The 17,459-nt window shown below is 46.7% G+C and overlaps 2 protein-coding genes across 3 annotated transcripts in view; both read left to right on the top strand.

Moving 5' to 3' along the window:
* Nucleotides 1-2,008: 2,008 nt before the first annotated feature.
* On the top strand, nt 2,009-5,344 carry ING4 (inhibitor of growth family member 4). 2 transcript variants are annotated; one of them, XR_657947.1, is made up of 8 exons: nt 2,009-2,155; nt 2,359-2,525; nt 2,723-2,837; nt 3,152-3,260; nt 3,593-3,740; nt 4,147-4,208; nt 4,429-4,602; nt 4,696-5,296. XR_657947.1 is itself a non-coding variant. In XM_009287113.1 (7 exons), the coding sequence occupies exons 1-7, from the start codon at nt 2,062-2,064 to the stop codon at nt 4,466-4,468; spliced, it is 735 nt and encodes a 244-aa protein (XP_009285388.1). In that variant the 5' UTR covers nt 2,009-2,061; the 3' UTR covers nt 4,469-5,344. The 2 variants fall into 2 exon arrangements, 1 of the variants encoding a protein (XP_009285388.1); XM_009287113.1 differs by having other exon boundaries at nt 4,429-5,344.
* Nucleotides 5,345-15,397: 10,053 nt separating this feature from the next.
* ACRBP (acrosin binding protein) overlaps nt 15,398-17,459 on the top strand; it is a 16,812-nt gene continuing 14,750 nt past the window's right edge. The window contains exon 1 of the mRNA XM_009287112.1: nt 15,398-15,422. Within this exon, the coding sequence (XP_009285387.1) occupies nt 15,398-15,422 (25 nt within the window). The remainder of the gene's footprint in view (nt 15,423-17,459) is intronic.

The raw sequence follows: 17,459 nt of genomic DNA, 5'->3' as shown, positions 1-17,459 counted from the left end.
AATAGCATCCTACTGGTTTTTGTGCTAACTCAGGTGCTTGCTCTATCTAAAAGGTTTCTAGCCCTGCCGAGGGAAAACTGACCGTACCCAGTGGAATTTGTGCTTTTACCGACTTTCTTTTTTAGAAGATAAAAAGAAATTACATTAATCTTCTTTTAAAACTACAAAGTCAAGAATTTAGAAGTCATGATCTTCCAGGATTAATAAACTCAGTGTAAATTTGACATATTGTGTGCAGTGCAAGAACAGATACTGTTTTCCTCTAGAGGATGCCTGTCTTGTCTTCTGCAGGGGATGCTCTGGAGAGGAATGAAAAGTAGCGTGCTGCAGTATGACCCATGTTTCATTTGCTGTACAAATTGAAAGGTTTGGAGTTGACGAGGCTGGGGATTGCAGGAAGGAAAAAGGCAGGGTCTTGAGATTCCCAAGCTGGATTTCATCCCTGCCATAAGTTCCCTTTGTAAGCAATGATAATTTTCAGCATTGTGTCCCCGTTGTCTTCTGAGATGCTTTTTTGAGCCATAGGGATCTAATCTGGTAGTTGGCTGCTTGAACCTTGTGTGAAGTCTGTCATGCCGGACAAATGCAGAAGTATCAAATTTACGAATGTGCAGACAGCGTTAATTTTGCTGCTTACTAATTTTTTGAGAATTTGATTTTGCACTGTTAACTGTCCTTGAATGCAGGGGGGCCACGTCTATGCACTGTGTGATTATGTATCTGGGTGCTTAAGGATATCTACTATCTGAGCATTTCTCAGATACTTAAATTAGAAACGGCAACAGAAATCTCTTGAAGCAACAGCTTGATTACTTATAAGGATTCTGCATGTAACTTACTATATTCTGTTTGTGCGAAAAAATAAGTTAAAGGAACAGCGTCTGAGCACACAGTGAGGCCCACAGCTGTTTTTACCTCTTACAGGAATTAGTTTCATGGCCCGTGTGTAACACTTGTTAAAACCTGCCTCTTGCATACAGACCTTCCCTGCCGACTGATTGCTTTTCAGGGAAATGTCTCTACTGTAGAAACACTGGCAGTGAAAATAAAGGCAGCTGCGGGACTGATGTATTAGACAGTTTTGATGATGGGTAGACACACCTTCATTTACACTCTCTATATGTTGGAGAGTGGGTTCGGGAAGCAGACATGCTTATGTTGTGTTTCCGAGGAGCTTTTCCTCCCACCTTTTTTTTTTCTAAACCTGCAAGAGAGTTGTTTTTTTTTTATTAGGTATAAAGGTGACAACAATCAAGCTTGGACTTCAGGTTAATGCAGTGACACTAGATCTCAGTTTGATTAGACAGGCATGGAAAAATGAGAACTGTTTTTATCAGCTTTGTCAATTGAGCATCTGGTGATGCCTAGGGGGTGAGTAGCATGGTGCATTGAAAATTAATTGACTATCAACTTCACATTGCTTATCAGAGCCCTACAAACATTTATTATTCACAATGTATAGCATCCTTCCAGGTGTTGGACAGACCACACTGAGATTACGGTGCAGAAGGCAGAACAAGGAACACGTGACAGGGGGTTAAGACTGCTGTTCGCTGGTCCCCCATCCTGTCTCAGACTTGCTCTTTGGCTCGGCACAAAGTGTCTCCTGTCCCCTATACATGAAATAGATGCACTAAAATGGACTCATTTTTCAGTGAATTAGCATTTGATCAACTTTAATTTTGACATCCTTGCATAGGAATAACTAAATGTCATTATTTACCAGCTGTTGTACTACTTTTTTCATTACTGAATGGAGTTCTTGGATGGATACGTTGTATTATAATGACTGACTTCATTACAAATTTTGGTTTTCTGCTTTCTTAATGTAGGCCTTTCTGCATGGCAGCAGTTTTCTGTTAACTGGTATGTATTATAGAACTGTGGTCCTGCATTAAATATATCACGTTTTTATAGTCTGTCTACTTTGGAGTTGACAACAAGTGGAAGCACGCTAATGTGCACCAGGAAAGGATGTTGGGAATCACTGGAGTGGTGTCTGTGGTGTTATCAGTCAGCTTTGTTCTGCCTTGGCATTGTGGACAGGAACCTGACTTCTCCATGTATCCTCCTTTCCCTGCAGGTATTGAGAACCTGCCGTTTGAATTGCAGAGAAACTTCCAGCTCATGCGAGATCTGGATCAGAGGACGGAAGGTGAGGATTAGAGATGGTTTCGTTGACGAGACAGGAAGTATGCAGCTTGACTGGCTTTTCTTGCCTTTGCCTTTATCACGGGGATCTCAGGGCAGGGGAGGAAGCCTACAGCTGCTCTGATCCTTCAGTCTCTCTTAATGGAGGGCACTGTAGTGTGTGTGTATGTATGTGTGTTTATGTATTTAATGGTAAACTTGTTTCAGACCTCAAGGCGGAGATCGATAAGCTGGCCACGGAGTATATCAGCAATGCACGGACTTTGTCTTCGGAGGAAAAACTGGGGCTTCTCAAACAAATCCAGGAGGCCTATGGGAAATGCAAGGAGTTTGGGGACGACAAGGTTCAGCTGGCTATGCAGACCTACGAGATGGTATGAAGGGAAGTGTCTAGTGCTTATCGTATGAAAGGCTGTACTAAAGCCCTCAATCCTGGAAGGCCCTGATCTCTCTTTTTAGGCCCTAACCACTCTTGCTTCTCATCTCTTAGTGCAAGCCCCATGCCCTCTCCTCTTTGCCCTCTTGGGCTCTGTTCTGTCGTAACAACTCCTGGTCACTGTCGTCTTTGCAGGTTGATAAGCACATCCGTCGGCTGGACACAGACCTCGCTCGCTTTGAAGCAGACCTGAAGGAGAAGCAGATAGAGTCGAGTGACTATGACAGTTCTTCCAGCAAGGGCAAGAAGAGTGAGTACCACCACTGGGCTGCAGATTGATACAGGAGGCAGCCAAGTGACTATGGAAGTGGTGGGGATGAAGGCAGGCACTGGAGTGGTACAGATCAAAGACTGTTACGCTGGAATCTGAAGGACAGGTAAAAAGATGGTGACCTGGGCTCTTCTTGTGTGAGCATATTCAAGGCCACTAGATAAAATTAAGATGGGGTGCATGGCCCAAAGCCAATATACACTCCGAAGTATTTTAGTGCTGGAGAGGTTGTTACTATCAGGTGTCTATTTTGATGGGGTGGCAGATGCAACACCTTTTTCTCTTCTTACCAGAGGGCCGAGCCCAAAAAGAGAAGAAAGCTGCCCGTGCTCGCTCTAAAGGGAAGAACTCTGATGAGGAGGCGCCAAAAACTGCCCAAAAGAAATTGAAACTTGTCCGCACGTAAGTGTTTAAGAGATTTGCGGGAGTGAGGAGCATCACTGCAAATCAGACGAAGGGAGGCCTAGCCAGACTTCCCTGTGAAGGACCTGATCCCCACCCAGACCAGACGGTGCGTCCCCTGTCCCTTCTTGGGAAGCAAGAGGAAGGAGACCTTTTAATTCTTTCAGGGGAGTGTGGCGTGAAGGGAAAAGCAGGTCACTTCAGTGGAGTTGGGTGTATGTGTTTAAAAAAAGAGAAGTGGCGGTCTCTGGCAAACAAGGGCATTGTCTTGGGAGACATGAAGGGACTCGAAGCCAGTTATTTTGCTGACCTACTTTATTCCTGTTGTGCAGTAGCACAGAGTATGGGATGCCTTCAGTCACCTTTGGAAATGTGCACCCTTCGGATGTATTGGATATGCCCGTGGACCCCAATGAGCCTACTTACTGCCTCTGCCACCAGGTCTCCTATGGGGAGATGATTGGCTGCGACAACCCAGATGTAAGAGCCTGCACTTGATGGAAATGGGGGAGAAGGGAGTGGAGAGAGTCTTGCACGTAAAGTCTTGTCCCTCTTGAGTGGGGTCTGATACAGCAAGCAGTGACAAGAAGAGGGCTTACCTCAGGTAGTTTGGAAGGGCAGAGGGGTGGCTTGCCGTGACCTGTTAAGTGCCTCTTTCTTCAGGGTTTTTCTTAAAATGACAGGTTGTCTTCTTGCCCCCACGCTTAGCAAGGGAGAAGGGGAGTTCTCCTTGCTAACAGTGTATAGGTTGGGTGTGAGTCTTCATTCTCTGATCACTGCTAGGGATTTAGGAGTTTGTGATCAAATGTTGGGAAACTCTGGTAGCCCAGAAGCAATGATTTCAAAAGAAAACTGCTCTTTAACTGACTGCTTTCCATCCCAACAGTGTTCCATTGAATGGTTTCATTTTGCCTGTGTGGGTCTGACAACAAAACCGAGAGGAAAATGGTGAGTGAACGAGCAACCTGGAGGGCCCATTGGTCTTTGGAAAGTGGAGGTCCTGGGTGGCAGAAGGGAGAGTACTGTATATACACACTTAGAAGACCTCTTAAAAAGGAAAATTTGAACTAAGGCTTTGTCAGGGACCTTGGGAAAGGTCCTTTGGGACTGCACATTCAAGGTTCATGTCATGCCCTAAACGCTGGCTTTTTACTTCCCTTTCTACCAGGTTCTGCCCTCGCTGTTCCCAGGAGAGGAAGAAGAAGTAAAATCCCGCGAGCCCTCAGTACTGCTGCAGGAGCTCTCTTCCCCCTGCCAGGGCCTCGTCCCAGCTCCCCCAGCCCTTGGGGCCTTGGCTGGGGGGAGCCTTGCCCTGTTTGTGGTTTGGGCCATCCCTGGAATGGTGTGTACCCTCACAGCGGTTCCTGTGTGTTCTGTATCCCTGGTTGCTTCCGAATCCCTAAGGGAGGCCCTCTCTGTGTACTATTCCAAACAGGTCTCTGAGCCTCAAAGGGAATGAATGAGGGCACCAGGGTAGCCACCAGATTCCCAGGGATTCAGGTAGCCCCTGATTTTCCTTGGCTTTCCTTCAGCCTCCTCAGAGTTCATTGCCTACTCTCTGCTTAGAGAACAAGGCTATGGGATGGGGGAAGGAAAGGAGGTAAGTCTTCAGCATTTTAGGTCTTTGATTTTCCTGGATCTTTTTCAGGAGAGAGGGAGTAACCAGGCCGCTTCTTAATCTAGTGGGTTGGTTGAGAAACTGAAAACCTAATGTACTCCCTATCTTTAACCATTCCACTACTGGCATTGAGCAGCCTCTTTTGTTGGGGAGAGGAGGAAGAGGGAGGAGTGTTTAGAGCTAGCTTTGTCTCTCTTATTCCTGGGGTAAACCTGCTGGTCTGGGAAGCACATTGTGTGAAGGAGGAAGAATTTCTGACCACACGGGGAGAAATGGCTTGATCTAGCCTGTCTTCTGGCTCCAGAATTCTTCCTTCCTTTTGTGCAGTGGGGCTTCTCCATTATGTTGATGATGGGAAGTTTGGGGATTCAGATCCCACTTGTATAATACGGAATTAAATAAAGTTCATTGAAACAAATACTTGGTTTGCCTTGCTGTCACCTCCAAAATAAACTGCCACAATTGGTCTCTTTAGGTATTCTTTCTCTCTCAGCTCTGCTTTTATTCTAAATGATGAATGTGGTACAGCTTTTTCATGTAACAATCCTGAACAGCGTTAATAAGTGACATTCCGCCTAAGTCAGGCTTGAAAATATCCTTAATATACTTGCAAAAGGTTACTAAGCTTTCTAGTGGCTGTGAAAAATACCTGCCCCTTCAGTCATGACCCCACAAGAGGGTGGACATTTATTCACGTTTTTGTTGGATTGTTTACTTCATCAGTTGTCTTCTCTCAAACAAGGAAAAGTGGAGGTTATAGAAGGCCAGCCCTCACTGTGGCTGTTGGGCAGCACAGCTGAGAAAATAAGCCATCAGGGCAAACCACGTGCATCCAAGAATGTGGATAGGTTTTCCAGATATCCTGGTAACTTGTTCCCCAGCAGGTCACTTTCACCTCGAATCACTTTCTTGTTGCCAGAAACTCCAGCTGCTGTTACTAAGATAATGTTAGGCTCCAAAACAATTACTGAAGATGTGTCTCCCTTTGTAGTGTCTGCAGGTAACTGTGAGGAGATGATCCATACTGAAGCTCCCCTTTATCTATTCCATTGGCATGGCCTGGAGATTGATGAGCTTGCGTCTCTTCCTGCTTAAACCATTTTCCTAGGGCTTCCCTCCTTAAACGGAGAGGAAGTAAATCCTGGAAGATGTCGGTTGTGTGTGTGGTACGGTCTTCATAACAGGAGATGCTGTGCCAACATCCAGCGGGTGAGAAAGCTGTGGCAGGAGAACGAATTTCTTCAGCTGGGGTTTACCCAGATATCAGCTCAGTGCTCAACTAACAGAACAAAGGGAGGGAGGATGTGGTCTGAGCTTGAAAATGGGCTTTGGGCAAAGTGCAAGGGTGACAAAGGATGCAAACACTCCTCTAAGTGGTTTGGTTTTGATGGGTTTTGATGGATTGTAGCGGCCACCATTAGCAGCAAGCTTTCTAGGAACTGTGTGCTAGAGAGGTGTTTGAAGTGGTGGCCCTGTAATGAAGCCACTGCTGACGAAGGATAATAAGTAGTTTATAAATGCATGTGGTGTAATGTGAAGGCAGTGTGAGTGGGCAGGGGTGTGTTGCACACCAAACCAGGAAACAAGATGGCCCATTGCTTAGTTGCTGCTTACTGCGCAGGAGTAACTGTTCAGGGTAGCTCTGGTTTAGGAAACGCAAGTGTCGCGTCTTCTGCAGTCAATGTAGGATACTGAGAGGGGGAGGTAGACCAGAATACTCCTGTTTTCAGGCTAAAGCTTGGGCACAGGTTTATCATTGTGCTTCTTGGGACACTGAGAATTGGAACATCCTGATGACTTTTAATGCAAAACACATGAGAAACATCTAGGCCGGGTTCTGATTCGGTGCCAGAAAATGGTGGGGAGTGCTAGGCGGGAAGCTGCCAGTCACCCCCCGTCCTGCCACTACGTCCTGCTTCTGTCTGATGAAGGGGTGCTTCAACCGGCAGCGTGGAGCATTCAGGGGACATTTGCTGCAGCTGAGGGAATGCTCTGACTTAAAGGAAGAGGGAATTTAGACAAAAAATATGGATGAAACCCGAGAATTTTTAAACGGCTTGCAAGTATAAATGCAGCTGAAAGGAAATTAAAAACTAACCTTGGAAGAGAGGGAATAAGGGCAGTAACTGTGCAATATTTAATCACCGAAGGGGGGAAATAAAAGAATCAGTAGAAGCTAGAAATTACAAAGTACAAAAATGAAGCCAGTGGGAACAAAGCCTATAAGTGACAAGGCTAGAAACATAAGCAGCTTTTTTTAGAATGCCTTTTGTTTTTGATATAATTGAACATGGCACATGTCCATTACCAACTGCAGATAGCAGAATTGTTTGTAATGAGAGGAGGGGGAAGTGTTCTGTAAATATTTATTCTGTGTTGGTGCTGGTGTCATATGGGGATGATGTACTTCCCAGGCAAACAGTAAGGAGGATTTTAAATAGCATCTATTGGGGCGAACAGTTTTTTGATCAGCAGTCTTCAGTAAATGGTGTTTGTGGTCCTGTGAAAGCCACCCGAAGGCGTCTGTGGTCTGCTCTCTGTCAGTCTCTGGACCGCTGGGGAAAGCCTACAAGGCTGGAAAAGAGCTAGCTCTGTGCTGGTCCTTAACGATGTCAAGAAGGCTGCCACAGCAGTCCAGATGTGAAATACTGAAACAGCAGATAAGTAAATTGCTTCTCTTTAAAACAAGCAAGAAATCCAAGTCAAGAAAATAAAATCAGTTTGCCTGGAAGTAGCAAAAAAGGTCAGTCAAAAATTACTTGATTTGATTTTTTAAAAAAAAAAAAGATCACTGTTAATAGTTACCTGTATCACTGTAGTGGTAATGGGATCTGAAAAGTTTACTTCACCTGGAATTGAAGTGCTTAAAAAGGGGATACACTAAGTCAAAGTAATCATGAACTCCTTTAAAGAACTGGCTAGCTTGCAGATTTCCTGGAACAGCTGTCAGTGCAACATAAACACTTTCTAAAATGGAGCTGGAGAAATTGCCCTTTTAGAGTGATTGGAAATAACCTAGTTGATGAGTAAAGTCAAGTCTGAGTTTCAGGAAGCTGGAGCCGTACAGCATGACGAGAGGGAAGATTTTTGCCAGCCTCTTTAAGCCCATTTATTAAAAATAATTGGTCATCCACACAAGTGACCGGTTTATCTTGTCCAGCTATGATTGCCCCAACTGTGGGCATCATTCCTAGGTAGCTGGGCAAGCGTGGCTGATGAGGCCGTTCAGCAAAGTATTCCCCTCTCTAGCCAGCAGACGCCCTCAGCAAGCTCCCGTCCCCCGGGCTCTGCCACCGCTATGTCCGCTGCGTGATGTGCACAGAAACTGTCCCAGCCACAACCGTCGCCTTCCACCAGTGGGACTTTCTTCTTCATCTGTTACAAACATAGCAAGCGATTAAACTAGCCCCATAGCTCAGCAACATTCAGCCTTTAATTAAGCGCTCTTAAGGTATTATTTACCTAAATATACATTCAGAACCATGTGGTAAACAGTCTCTTACTGTCTGTTAAACGGGTTGCGTAAGGCTTCTGTGCTTAAGCAGACTATTCGAGGCTCAATTGTAGAGTGTGTTTCGGTGATACTGACTTAGATTATCGGGGAAGAATTATTACGAGACAATTAACGCATATAAATATATATATATCTTAGAGTTGGAAACACTGATTGGAAGGTACTCCTGGAGGTCATCTGGTCCAGCTTCCCCTTCAAAGCAGGGCTGCTGTTGGTCCTAAATCCGGTCAGATATGGATAACAAGACACTGTGTAGCAGAGCAAGCTAGGATAAGAAGCTGCAGTTGCGTGGCTCCAGGTGAAAGGTGATATTGCTGAAGATCTTAAGGCTCGATTCAAATGCTGGCCAAATCAGTCCAGAGATCTCAAGTTGGCAGCAGAGAAGGAAAACATTCCCAAGAGATAAGTTGCTTATACTGGCTGAAAATAAGACCAGGTCCTCCCAGGACATTTCTCGTTGCAGATATGCAGATATACGTTGTTGAGAAGTGGTAGTTACAGATGACAGCAGGATTGCTCCCCTCTGACATCTACAGAGAAACGGGTGGCACTTCCTCCAAGTCCCAGAAAGGAGAGATATGAAGGGTATCTTGTCATTCTCTTGGCTAAGTGAAGCTTCAGCCAAAGCACAGCAGGATGTTGAGGTGACTGAGCCCAGACCATGACGCAACCACGGTGAACAGTCTTGTGCAAACTGGCAACAGGAGCACTGATGTTTCATTTCTCCTGGAGCAGGGCAAGGCACTTGGTCACGTACCAAGTGCTCGTCGGTAGATAGTTTAACATAGCGTGATTACCCAAACTTCTGAGTGAGCTTAGATTGAGGTCCCTGGACGAAGCAGACCTGGCAGGTTTGACGGTTTCTGAGTCCTTTGTATAATCAACCATGGCTCTACTTTTTCCCTGCCGTATGAACAAGGAGGACAAACTGTGGAGGCGTCGACAAGCTGAGCGGCAACACCTGGGGAGCGTGCGATCCCCGGCTGCTCTAAAGCAGCGGCAGTAAGCAAGGAAGACTGCAGTATTTAAAGAGTTAAAGGCTGATAGAAGGAAACAAAACATCCTATCATTCTTTCCAAAGACAACTGAAGGAAGTTCCTCCAACTCCATTGCCTAGTAGAGTATCAGAAAAAACATAGCTGTTTTTATCAAATAAAATGCATTTCATTTATAAAAATAGTCAAACATCTTGATTAATTTATGCTAATTTATGTTTATTATTCTGAATACATAAAAGAAATTTAAGTCTTAGTTTAAAAAAGACATTTTTGCCCAAGACTTAAGGACAGGCAAACCTGTGACAAACACTAAGCTCCTAAAGCCTACTGTGAAAAAATGCTCAGCAACTTGCCCACTTCGTTCTGTTTTTGCAGATGTACAATTTAATTTCAGTGGTTTGGGTCGCTGCCATTGAAGGAATAACTCATTCAAAGCTGAAAACCAGGCTGGGAGGAGAAAAGGCTGGAATTATTTTTTACACATCAACAAGAAGCAAGAAAAAAAAGTGTGAGACCATCAGATTTCCTCGTTCTGAAAGCCTGAAGGATCCAGTCATTGGAAAAACCCGTTTAGTTACTACAGAAAGATTTAGGTGGGAAGAGATGTCTCTGGAGCTCTGTAGTCCAAGCCCCTGCTCACACTAGGGCTAACTTTGTGGTTAGATCAGATTGTTCTTGCACTAAACCAGCCTGCCTAAAAAGACTAGAGCCGTTCATTCAAGCATGCTTTTATGACTCCACTCCATTTTAGGTTGTATTATTAATTCAAGAAACCATTTTTAAATGCTGTTTTTGCAATCAATTAAATATTCCATTTTCTAAATGACAAGTAAAAAAATGCTTCATTCACTATTTCCTAACAAAATAAAATGTAAATTAAGTATCTGAATTAATGCATGTTATAACTGTACAGTGCTTGTATAAATGTGAATAGATTAACATATTCACCAAGTTAAAATGAGTGCCAATTTTAATGTAAAGTCTATATTTATCAGCACATTCACATAGCTCTCAGCCAGTGACAGTAAACCTGCAAAAATAAAGTACAACTACGGAATGAAGATTATTTAACCTGTCATTAAATTCAGCAATTCATATCATTCTGGTTTAAATCAGCACACTCTCTAATGCTTTTGTCCGTGGAGATGGAGACCTCAGCCCTTCTCTGAGTGGGCTGGTACCCACGTCCCTTCCCACAGGGCCGTAGCTACTAGGATGAAGGTGTTCAGCATCAGGCTCTCCTGCTGATGTAGGTTCTGCTTCATGGAAGACCTAGAGCTGAGCTGGAAGAGGACCTTTACTTGGCTGCTGTGCAATGGCTCTGATGGCTTCTTGGCTGGGCTGTCCACTCTTCCATTAGTACCAGATGGCAGCTGATCTTAGCAGCCCAGGCACGCTCCTGAGATGCAGCTCCACATCCTCCAGATGCAGCACTGGATGACATCTAAATCCATGCCCTGTAGGCGCTGGGGCAGGGACTGCTGTCTCAGCCAGCAGCTTCGTTGTCCCACATCTCAGAGTAACAGTATTCCCATCTTCCGCCTCTCCTTGAGATTCCCCCACCAGGACGTTTGATTTGTGAGCAGGTGGCTGTGCTCTGGCTCTGAAGCTGGTTTTGCTTGTGACTTTACGGTCACTGGTAGGGCCTGTGCTGTGCACACAGACAGGGCCAGTGCACAGGGGTGTGGGGAGGGGAGATCAGATCGTGGGCAGAGGGTTGTAGGTGCCAGCACTGTTTTATCAAGGAAAATCTGTGCTCTCCAACGCCTCATGTGAACGGAGCAAACGCGCTCTTGCTTGAAGCTGCTGCACCCTCAAGTGAGACCCAGCAGTGTCACCGATAGAGCTGCAGCCAGCATGGAGCAAGGGCACCTGTGCAAGCCTGAGTTCCTGGGAGCTGCCAGATGATTGCTGGTTGCGGAGTCCAGAGCAAAACCGTATGGCCTGGGAACTGGGATCTAGCAAGAAAGTGAGCCCGGCGGGCAAGGAGAGAGAGGGGACCCCAAGGAGAGCTGGAGCCATTGCTGTTGAATGTTGTCATCCATGGAGGGGAGAGGGTAGAACTGTGATGGGCTTTGGACCCCCTTCTCTACCCATTCACAGCGTTGCTGTTCTCTTAGGTGTATGTTTTGATAAATGAAGGTATCACAGTTTTCGCTTTCCTTTGATGCTCTGGCAGCAATACATAACCTGGCGTGTCTCAGGGGCTCTGCTGGTCCCTTCCTTAGTCCACCCTAACAGCTACACAAGCAAAATTGCTCACGGTCTCCCCCACAAGCAAAGAGCCTACTGCTTATTTTCTAGCAATATATTGATATACAAACATATTGCAGTTAACAGCACCGTTATGGCTGTACCAGTACTCTGATTTTTCACTCCAGCTAACATGAGAAAACAGATTTATGTATTTTTACCAGAATTTCCTTTCTGAAATAACTTTTTTTTCCCCCCATAACAGGTGGGTTTGGAAGCATTTTTCTATCATCTCTGCTTACATTTCAAATTAAGACACAAGCTTTCTAGGGATGCTGCTTGACAAGGCACTGAGTCTGGAATTCAATCCTAACCTTTGTAGCCTCCCTCTTCATGAGTTTCTTGAGCTGATCAGACATCTTTTACCCTCTTCTCCCCCCCCCCCCCAGTTTAACTCACAGAGCTGACACAGTCCAACAAACATTAGCCATCATTCCTTCTTCTTTGGTTAAGCGCAGTGTGTGCCTGAGTGTGCTTTTTTCTTGGCAAGTTAGGCTAGTGTGTATGTTGAGGAACCATGCTATGCATCTCCGTGACCTGGCTCTGCAGTCACCCTTTCCCTGTTGGCCCGTTGCTCACTAGAGCCAGGGCCTGGCTTGGCACCGTGCTGCTACGGCGAGGTCAGCCTCTTCTGGCTGTATTTGCCATCTCCAAACATGGCACTCAGCTGTCCTGGGCTGAGGGTTGTGCACCGTACACCATGCATCTGCAGAAGGTAGAAGAGAAACAAAGGGTTGGGGGATTGGATCAGCATGTCGTGTCCAAGATGGTGATATTTTGGGGCACGCACCTTGATCTTGTGATGTTTTCTATCAACCTGATGAAGGAAGGGGCAATATAACCCTTGGAGCAGAGGAAGAAGGGTCTGTGAGCCACGGTCCTGGGATTTTCAAGAGGTTTTCAGACATTGCTGCTTGGTGGTGGTGTTTGTGGTGGAACATGCAGAGCGGAAAATACTGAGAAATAACTGAGTTATTGAAGACAAGAAGAAGACTAACTTGGAAGAGGAGCTTGTCTGCCAAAGGGTGGTCCCTCACAAACCAGACAGGCTCTTCCGAAGCTCAAAATCGACATGGCAATCAGATAGCAACATGGAAAATGCAGCTCCTTTCCTTGTAACAGCAGCGAGTTGTTATCCTGCTGTTACACACACCTACTGCTGGCATCAGTCATGCTGTAGGCCTGGGGGTTACAGCTGCATACATCAGCCCGCCGAGCTCAGGCTAACACAGGAACACCATCTGCAGGAAACGCCATTTTGTGGTGGCTCTGAAAACAAGGTTGCCAATCTGCTTCAGTGCATGAATTATACAGCTTGTAATGCATCATCAGTGGTACAGCCTTATAGGTGCCGAGTTAACCCTCAGAAATCAGAAAATATTGGAATTAACATCACCCCTGTACTGCGCATTACTGACCACTACAACTGCTTGACACCACAGTAGGGAGTAGACTCCCCCCCCAGCTTGCCACATTGATGCCTCCTGTCCAAACTACTGTTCCTCCTATCCTCATCCCTCCCTCAAAGATGACTTCTTTTTTGCAGAAACTTAAAACACAAGTGCCCCATAGCCAGCTGGCACAAACAAAGCTGAACAGCACAACAGTGTCTCCCGCACTCGCAGTCTCCTGACCCTGCCAGGTGCACGCCGCAGACTAGCTGGCTTCTGAATGCACTTGCAGACCGTAAGAGTTCCCTGAATGATTTTGACAAGCTGAACCAAATCCAGCGTATGCCACAATGCATGAGAAATGCCAAGTACCCAACTGCCTTTTTTCCAAATATACAGTAGGTCCCCACAGGCATTGTTACTAGAGCACCAACCAAGGATGACTTCTTTGACAGCTCCTTCATCTTCTGCCTTGTGCTTGAGTTCTCAGTGTATGTCCAGGGACTCTGGTCCGTTCATTCTTGTTTCCTGTTTTCATACGCCATAAATCTCTTGCTGGCACATGTAGACGCAGGCCGTATAGCCAGCATCTGCCAGACATTAATAACACTATGTGACATGCCATGTTGGTGTGCTTTCCTAGGTCATGCATTTCCATCAGCCACTGAGGTCAGCATTGAGTTCCCCTGGGAAGCTGCTCAAGTCGGGACGACTGAACTCAGTCTGGGCTGCATTGTCACTGGGGAGCAGAGGGGATTAACAGAGTTGGGGAGTGGAAGGCCCTGGAGTTGTCTGAAATGAGCTAGTAAGCAATATGTCTCAAGCTAAGCAATGGAAGACTAGGAACTGGCTAAAATTTGCAAGCTCCAGCAGTGTTGCCTGTTTTAATGTGAGTGGCAAGAGCTAGCTGGAAAATGTCTCCTGCTCACTGTGTTTCTGAGAAGCTGCAAAAGCATCCTAAAATTCAATGCTGTTGTTAAATGATATGGCTTCAAGCTTCTCAGAAATGTTACCTTCCAACAAGACATCTTAGAGCAAACTACAGCTTGTCTCCTGCAAGGAACCGCAGAGCTACGTGCTGTTGCCAGACACCTTTCTAATGGACTGCATGGCTCCAGTGGTGTGAGTTTTCACCTTGATAACCTGTATGGCCACTCAGGGTACTGGCAGGTGATGTATCAGCCTTGCAATTGCAGCCAGAGTATCTGCAGCATTCTGCAGCCGTTGCATACAGCAGAGCTGCTCGACTCTCCCAGGATTTGTGACAGAAGTGACTTCTTCAGCAGCATCCTGCTACGTTGTCGAAAACTTTGTCCGCTTTGCAGCTCCTCTTTGGTTCTGCAAGGGTGTCATTTCCCAGCTGAGCTGAGGCTGTGGGGTGATGCAGCGGGTACACGAAGCCGCTATGCCACCCTCCATTTTGCTTACAGATGCAGTTCTTGGAGCTGCTGTGCCAAGCATTTTCCTTCCAACCACCCTGACAGCTGCTTGCCCGTGATGGTTATGGTCATGCCTTTCCCTCTCATGTCAGAAAGTGCCCAGCTGTGGGAAGCTGCCCAGCTGTATCAACTGTTTCTCCATGGGGTGCACACATGGGTTGCTGCATCTGTGGCCCGCGCTTCAGCCTCTGTAGTAAGAGATGGGCACGGGCACGTGGGTGTTGGTCTCCCTCAAAATCAGCCCTGTGGGGCTCTGGGCACCTCTGTGCTGGTGGTCCCAAAGCCTCTTTCGCCGGCACCCCCTTTTGCCTGGGAAGGTTTTAACGTGCAGAGAGCAGCGCTCGGGACACCTGCGCCGGAGGCAGAGGAAGACCAGCTGGTGCTCCTGTGACTCGCTGGGTGTTCAGAAAGTGGCATAGCTGCCCAGGAGAGATCAAGCCAGCTTCCCATTGTGTCCTGAAGCGAGCTGGTGCTGGGATGCTCCCTGGGGAGGCATGGGGTGCGTCTCAATCCGCGCAGGTGGAACAGGAACAGATTTTGTCCCCTTTCTCCAGCAGAAGAGCACAAAATGCTTTGCGGTGCAAGGTACCTCAAAGGTACTGCTTTTGGGGTACCCTCAGCTCGGGGATAGCCTGGCCAGGCCTCAAATGCTGTTGCAGGTTGTTGCCAGCCACCACCGTGTCCCTGAGCGGAAGGGGAATCTCCCAGGTTGGCTCCCGCTCCTCCAGCTTGCCTTGTCCCCATGGCCCCAGCTTCTTCCTTCCTCGTGGGGTGCCCGCCTCCCCTCACAGCCTCACAGGCATGAGCCTGTGCCTCGGCTCCCCTCCACACCCCCTCCCCAGCCCAGCTGTTATGCTGTCCCCTTCTCATTCCGCCGTCGCCGGGGTCACCAAATGGGACAGGGTGCTGGGGCCCGGGGCAGACATGTTGAGGCTGCCCTGCCTGGTGGGTGAGTGACCCCTGCTCGGCCCCTACCCACCCTCCTGGGGCCACCTCAGAGCCTGGGGGCCGGCCTGCTGCCGCCACCCCCTGTTCCTGCCCCCCCCCATCTCTCACAAGACCACCCCACTGGGCCCACTGACCGCACCAGCCCTTGGCTCTGCTCGCCCCAGGGGGCTGCTGGAGGCTCTCAGAGGGGACATGGGGCGGGGGGGCAGAGCTAGGCCTGTGGAGGGTGCTGGAGGCAGAAGAGGAGGGGGCTCAGCTGAAGGCAAAGGAGGGAAGGGAGGGGATGGAGGGATGTCCCCAGGGAGAGGTACAGGCCCCTGGCGTGGTGGAGGGGCAGCTCACAGGGGTGGGCAGCGGAGCCTGTGCCGTTGCGGGTGCCACTGGAGGCACCAGGCAAGTGAGGCTGGGGCTTTTGTGGGGAAACAAAAACCAACACAAAAAAAACCCCAAAACCCAAACAAAACCAAAAATCAAAACACCTCCCCCCAAATCCAAACCAAACCAAACTTACAAAAAACCCCCAACTTTTAATTTTTTTTTCTTTTTAATTTTTCCCTTTTTCTTTTTTCCTTCTTTTTTCTCTTTTTTTCTTCATTCATTCTTTTTTCTTTTTTTTTCTTTTCTTTTTTCTCTTTTTTCTTTTTTCTTTTTTTTTCTCTTTTTTTTTCTCTTTTTTTTTTTCTTTTTTTCCTTCTTTTTCCCCCCCCAAAGATTATATGCAGCCCTTAAACCATCTTGTGAGATAATCAGTCTTTTTGGTATTATTTATGTTTAACTCTTATCTGAAATTAAGAAGCAAACAGGAGTTGCTCTGCTGGCTCAGCAAGCTGAGGGGCTGCTGTATAGATTGTTTTGCACTTGAGGGACTGGAGTCTGATCTCCTTCCAACATAACCTATTTGGGTATAAAAATCACAACCACTATAATGAGTAGTATCTTTATCTCCGTGTGTCAGCTCAGAGGGTGCTCTTCTGGGAGAAAATTAAACGTGACCTTCCACTGTTGATGTGGCACAAACACACATACATTGCACAAGCTTCTGGATCAATGGCTGTTGCTTGCAGTTCTCTGATGTGCAATGCTCCTTAAGAAGGATATGAGCCGCAGCACTTTTCTTTGCGAATCCAACATTGTATTTGAGAGACTTTGGAAGTGAGCTGAATATGACAAACATTTTGGGATATATTCTGCTCGGCAAAAACTGGGTGAAACCCTGCTAACTTCAGTGTTGCCTCTGGGCTTAAATGTCATGATAGCAGAATTCTGTTCCCATTTTCTAAGGTAATGAAGTGGTTTGGTAACTTTACAACATCATGTGCTGCAGGACTGTGCTGCTCTACTCCTTGAACTACCATATAATGGAAGTTCACAGATGTCCCAACAACTACACTCTTCAAGATAACAACAGTATTCATTAGCTGGACATAAATCAGATAACTCTTCTGAAGTCAATGAAATTTTGCAGAAGCATGGACGAGATCATGGTCCAAACCACTTGAGATCCAGGTTTTAGGACAGCCCCCACCTCTGCCTCCGTTCCCTTCTCTGTTCATTTCATCTCTGGGCTTGTGTACTGGTTTTGGCTGAGATAGATAGAGTCAATTTTCTTCATAGTAGTTTGTTTCGTATTTGTGACCAAAACAGTGTTGATAACACTGTTGATAAGCAGTGTTTAGTTATTGCTGAGCAGTGCTTACACACAGTCAAGGCCTTTTCTGCCTCTCACCCCACCCCACCAGGAGCAGGCTGGGGGTGCACAAGAAGCTGGGAGGGGACACGGCTGGGACAGCTGACCCCAACTGGCCAAAGGGATATTCCACACCATATGATGTTTTGCTTAGAAATAAAAGCTGGGAGAAGAAGGAGGAAAGGAAGACATTCAGAGTTAAGGCATTTGTCTTCCCAAGTAACCATTACATATAATGGAGCCCTGCTTTCCTGGGAATGGCTGACCACCTGCCTGCTGATGGGAAGGAGTGAATGAATTCCTTGTTTTGCTTTGCTTGTGTGCGCAGCTTTTGCTTTACCTATTAAACTG

The sequence above is a fragment of the Aptenodytes forsteri genome, unplaced genomic scaffold (assembly GCF_000699145.1).
Source record: "Aptenodytes forsteri isolate BGI_AS27 unplaced genomic scaffold, ASM69914v1 Scaffold216, whole genome shotgun sequence".
Lineage (NCBI taxonomy): Eukaryota > Metazoa > Chordata > Aves > Sphenisciformes > Spheniscidae > Aptenodytes > Aptenodytes forsteri.
The sequence above is the reverse complement of the archived record's forward strand: the minus strand, read 5'-3'. Positions and strand labels throughout refer to the sequence as shown.